Genomic DNA, 6,209 nt, shown 5'->3' on the forward strand with positions numbered 1-6,209 from the left:
GTTTCTCATAATATAATAGATTTCCAATTTTTCTTAATAATATAGATTCATTCTTTTCTAATATACTGTTATATGTGTATCCAAACAACATTATACATTTTCTATACTACTATTCATGTTTCCAACAAACCTTTTTTTTTTAAACTGGTATTCATGTTTCCAAACAAACTTATTTTTTAAACTATTATCCAAGTTTCCAAGCAAACATTTTTTAAAAATTATTATTCATGTTTCAAATAAACCTAATTTATACTTCAGTTTTAATAATATAGATTGTTTTAGGAATATTATCAATCTTAGAAATCAAAGAAATTCAATTGGTTTTGATTTGGTGCACCAATAGTGTGATATCTAATGATATATTGGTTTTGATCCTACAGATCAATAGTTAACCGAGGATTATTTTGTATGGAAACACATTTGTTTTGATTTATGCAGACCAAACTAAACCAAGACATTGGTATTTACATGGTAAAGAATTTATAGAATTTGTTTTTTTTATGTGTGAACCGAACTATGTATATACGAAATATTGGATAATAATTCAGACGACATGTTTGTTTTGATTTCTATTGGAACACAGTTGTAGAAATATTGGTATTTTATGTAGTGGGGACCGTATATTAAAACATGTTTGTAAGTCATATAGAGATTGTGGCATATTTGATTCGGTTTGAACTTTTAAGTAAAACGACATAACCAGTCAATATACTGAAACATATTTAATTCGGTTAAGTGAAGCACGCATGTCATAATTAAAGCCATATTTCACGTTAATTGATTAGGTAGGATTTGTTAAGTCAAAAACGACAGTGTATTAAATCCAATGGCATAGATTGGTAAATATTAAGAAAATATCAGGGTTAAGTACTAATTGTACTTCCCTTTTAATAGAATAGATAAATGTTTCCAACATTTTTTGACCAAAAAAAAAAGAATGTTTCCAACACTACTAATAAATAAACAAATAAATAATAACCATTTAGAAACACTACTAATAAATAAAAAATAAATAATTATATCTGATGCGTAAAAGACTGCTAACCGCACATACATGTATATATATATATATACAGGTCTTAAATAATGCTAAGATAGATACATTGCTGATTGCTCTACACTATATATTAATATTATTTATGCAAACATTTTTTGTAAAACATTAGTATAAGAACTACTAGAGAATTCTATTGCAAATTGATTATATCTAACATACATATATTTTATATATTGTTATGCTATAATATATTGTTGAAATAATCTTTTACTGTAAATTTTGGTGAGATGGCATATTTGTATACTTCTCTTTTCAGTCCCATTTTAAATACAACTAAATACATAAAAAGGTGTTCTAACCTTTTTGAGAAGCGCATTATTGTGATCTTGCAAGGCCTTATCCTGATGAAGTCAAATAAAACAAGTAAGCGTATATCTAAAACGAATTATTTTGAGGTCGTGGTTAATTGCAACACTATACCTTCTTCTGGAGTGCCGATATGGATTCGTACATAGCTTGGTTCTGCAAATATTACAAATTCATTAAATAAGACCATCACAGATTTCAACTTCAATTCATATGATTCTCATATTACCTTTCTTGACCTAATGCTCTTGATTGCAGCATGGAGCTGATGCTCCAAACTTTGGAGGTCCTTTAAGCTCAACGATTCAAGATCTTCCCCCATAAAATTCCTGCACATTTTTATTTTATTTGTGAATACTGATTATATAAGCATTGTGCTTTCTTGTTGTTACCTTGCTACTACATATGTGATATTGCGCGCAGGTATTACGTTCAAATAAACAAATAGAAGTTCCTCGATTACTGTATATTAATAAAAGATTTCGAAGATGACGAGATCATAAATCAAGAAGTACATATTTTCATAAGATATGAGAAATAAGGAGATCCTATCACATAATGCATTCGCTCTTAAGTTATGTTTTAGTATTTTAACGACAAGTGCTAAGGCAGCAAGTTAGTTAGATGTTTATGTTGAACCAAAGTCTAGTTGACTTAAAACAAGTCTTGTATAGATAAGTTCAATTGCTGGTTGACAAGCACACAGATTATGAAGCAATCTTAATTTGACAAATTTGCACTGCAGCACTAGAAGATAATATGGTACTACATATGTATCATATTAGGTACCTTTTGTTCTTCTCAAGTACCTCAACTCTTGCCTTGAGCTTAGCATGTTCGAGAACCCAATTTTCCTACAACATTGGTAGATAGAAGTAAGACATGAACAATTGAACATAAACAGCTAGAAGTAAAACCAAATCTTGAGACTTACACTCTGTGAAATGTCTCGGCCAACAAGTTGTTTGTCTGAATACAAATAGCGATCATAGCGTTCAAGTATCCTTTCCATGCTAGATTTCAGGAAATTCAAAAGAAATTAATAAATCTATGTAGTTGATTTGCAGATTAATTTGGATTATAACTGGACAGGTTGTAATGTGCAACATTAAATTGGTAGAAAGTGTTTGCCAAAAGCTTACCTTATTTGATATACTGACAAAAGATCGCTAAAAGTAAAGCACAACATAAAAACGTATATAAAACCTGGTTTTGGTGAGTCTACACAATATCACATAATTTTTTTTTGGTCAAACATCACAGAAATTATACATACAAATTCAATGTCAAGATTCGAGTATGGCTCAGTTATCAAAGCAAACGGTAAGATCATTAAATATGTATATGATCGTACAAACAAACATATATTTTTTTTGATCAATACAAACAAACATATATAAACATACAAAAACGCATTTATATCAGTACGAACTTACATATATGTTGAACGTTATGCTATTGTCCATTGGATTATAGCAATACCTTGTAAATGCTTTATTTCTTTGTTTCAAATCAACCTTTCTTTCAAAAATATGTCATTAAGTGTTATATTATATATACATACATAAGCGTACGTCTCTCTGTGGGCTCGTGCTTCTATACATGAAAAGAGGCAATCAAATCGTGAGTATGTGTACTTAAGTATCATAATTTTATGCTACTTTCATTCGGGTAAAGCAAGGAAAAATAAACATGAACAGCTTTTTTCATGAGTCCGTATACGTAAAATCCCAAAAAACCCTAATCTCTCGAGCCACTTCTTAGGGAACAAACAAATATACAGTATATATGCAACACACAGGGATAAGATTTGGATTTAAAGATCCTGACGACAATCGAGATGGAGACGTACGAATAAGGAAACAAATCTAATTGAAAATCAAGAAAGCCGATATGGATATGATCGATGTAAATAAAAAATATAATATATGGTTTATAGATGAAAAATAATTACCAAGAGTCGGTGGAATATTCGAAGAGTTTGCCTTTGGAAGAGAAGATAACGAGAGCAACCTCAGCATCGCAGAGAACAGAGATCTCATGAGCTTTCTTGAGCAAACCAGACCTTCTCTTTGAGAAAGTAACTTGCCTATTGATCTTGTTTTCTATCCTCTTCAGCTGAACCCTACCCCTTCCCATCTCTCTCTCCCCCCACAAAAGCTCAAGAACAAGAGAGAGAAACGATAACCTTGAAATGTCCAAAGGATCTCTCTCTATTTCTTTCTTATCTCTCTCTGGGTATCTTTTGTGTTGAATGTGTGATAGTTTTTTCATTTATTTACTATTATTTCCGTGGACTTTTGTTTGGTTTCGCGTGAGTCTACAGTAAGCGTGTGAACAGTGACGTAAGTGATGTAGGTATAAATACGGTACGTTGATGTGAATACATAGACAATGATATTTGTGGAAGGAAACAGAGAGAAAAGCCTCAGAGAAAGTGGAAGAAACCAGAGTGGAGATAAAGTTAAGGGCTGTTTGGGAAATAAACAATATGACTTGTTGTCGAGTTCTCATAGGGTCTTTTCTACTGTAATTACAACTTGCTCGCTAGATTTGCGCCTACCCTTTGGCTTACGTTGTTTCCGTACCGTACGGAGTTTTAAATGCCATTTCTTTTAAGGTTAAGAACAAATCAGTCAAGAACTCAAATGTTAATGCGTATTAAAGGAAAATAATAATTAATTCCTTATATGTTTCCACAGTAAACTATACATATGAAATTTTGATCTTTTCCTGGAGTTAGCACACAGTCTCTATTTAAACTAGGGGCGTTGCCGATGAAATTTTTGTTTCATCTTAGTATTTGCTAGTATTACTGTGGATGCGAAGCTTGTATTTTGGGTTAAATATTATTTTTTAATTTTTTAATGTTATAGGGTTAAGATGTGATGATGAACTGTGTAGGTGTTCCCGTATTGTTTTCTACTTATGAAAAACTAAACTGTTTTAGTATTGTGATTGTTATAGTTTGTGGTGTTGCTTATTGTGTCAATGAAATTTATTGTTTGTTTGTTTTTTAATTTGTTTCTTGTACTGTTGATAGTGTATAAATTATATTAAGATTGTTGAGAGTATTTTTTGAATCTGAATATTTTTCTCGAGTTTAGTTGTCTAAGTTGTGTGTATTAAGTAATAATTTTATTTTTCTTATTATGTTTGTTATATTGTTTTTTTTTTATTTCTAATTTGTCGCTTTAAATGGACCTTAAATACAAATACATGAAAACTTGTATAAATAACTATAAAATGAGTGACAATTATGAGTCTTTAAGCTTTAATGGTTTTGATGAATTTATGTATTTTTCACTTGAAGACAATAGCATTGACATATTGACATTGGGCATGTAAGCTATTTTCAACTAAAAAAAGGGAGTGATCAGATGGAGATGTTGTTGCCGCCTTTATGTCTGTCAGAATTGTCTCTTGCATCTATTAGTGTATCTGTGTTTGTTTCTCTTTTATTTGATGTATAATATGTAAAAAAGAATTGTTGTTAGCTATATTCATCAGAGCTCGTAACTTACTCTACTTTTTAGTTTAGATGATTTCACTGATCTTAATTGTTGTTTTCGTCTTCTTCGTAAGCATTTAGCGAAAGTAAGTTTGTAAGTTGTTAAATAGTTTGCTGTATAGTTTGTATTTGTTTGTTTCGTTGAACTTTTGTTGAGATGGTTGGTTTGGTATATTTACTTTGAAATTTATTTGTAAGCTTAGACAAAAAAGAAACGCAACCCGTTTACCACTACACCAACTCAACTTTGATTTTTAACTTGATTTATCTTCTCTCATATGCGTTCATTATGATTTTAGGTATATGGGCTGTACGAGAAACTGTTTTTTATCAAATGTTTACGATAAACTGTTTATCTTGTGTCAAATTCAAGTACTTCTATAGTATCATCACAAAAGTGGAAGCTAGGCTCAGTTGACCCAACTAAAGTGAGATCCTAACTAAACTAAAACTGAATTTTATATAGGTTCCCGTTGATATTTTGGACCAAACATGCCTATATACAACAAAGAACATGCATATGTAGTACTATACACAAATCAACAGATATATATACAACTTTTCTTTTGACCAGAAAAGTAGTCTATTTTTGGGAAGCGAATCTCCAACGTATGATACTCTCACTGTAGGAAAAGCTCTTTCTAGTAATTAGGTCTGTTATCAATAAGACCCATAAGATATGGATAGATGATTCAGAAAAATGTTAAGATCTTTACTAGTTAGTTGGTAGTGTATTATTGTAGTCACTCTAATTGTTGTATGATTAAAATATAACACTAGCTATAGTTTTTATATCACACTAGAAATATATCTTATAAACAATCAATTTCATCTCAACGTCGTTAAGTTTTTTTTGGTGGTTATCGAATAGAAAACGTGTTCCGTACCATAAGAAGTTCACAAAACAACATTCACGTCGGTCCCGTGACTAATATATGTCTGACCTCTGCGTGATATACATGCACACCATAAACTCCTTGTAAGAAGTTCACAAAACAACATTCACGTCGGTCCCATGACTAATATACGGCATAAACTAATCAGAGTAGCGAAAACCATAATTGCGCTAGTGAGATTTATGATTGAATGTATATCAAATTTTGAAAGAATTAGAAGTTTATAACTAATGGAATCAATACAGTTGTGATTTTAAACTTACTTCAGACGTTTTTGTTGCACATAGTATTCTATTGTTTGATCAAAGACATTTAAATTCCAGTTAAAAAAAAAAGACATTTAAATTTCTGTCAAGCGACTTTGGAACTATAAATATATAAAGAACCGTGAACAGTGCACTTTTTATATTTCAATGTCAAGTTGTCAATGCCTCAATGG

General features: G+C 30.8%; 1 protein-coding gene across 1 annotated transcript; it reads right to left on the reverse strand.

Annotated features, from left to right (window-relative positions):
* Positions 1–1,371: 1,371 nt before the first annotated feature.
* LOC130507299 (agamous-like MADS-box protein AGL8 homolog) lies at positions 1,372–3,746 on the reverse strand (the record flags this gene model as incomplete). Its single annotated transcript, XM_057002009.1, is given in 6 exon segments — positions 1,372–1,398; positions 1,478–1,519; positions 1,593–1,692; positions 2,153–2,217; positions 2,298–2,376; positions 3,318–3,746. Coding segments are annotated over 6 exon segments (633 nt in total), but the record flags the coding sequence as incomplete, so codon positions are not given.
* Between the last annotated feature and the right edge of the window lie 2,463 nt (positions 3,747–6,209).

The sequence above is a fragment of the Raphanus sativus genome, unplaced genomic scaffold, assembly GCF_000801105.2.
Source record: "Raphanus sativus cultivar WK10039 unplaced genomic scaffold, ASM80110v3 Scaffold4295, whole genome shotgun sequence".
In the NCBI taxonomy this organism is placed as follows: Eukaryota; Viridiplantae; Streptophyta; class Magnoliopsida; order Brassicales; family Brassicaceae; genus Raphanus; species Raphanus sativus.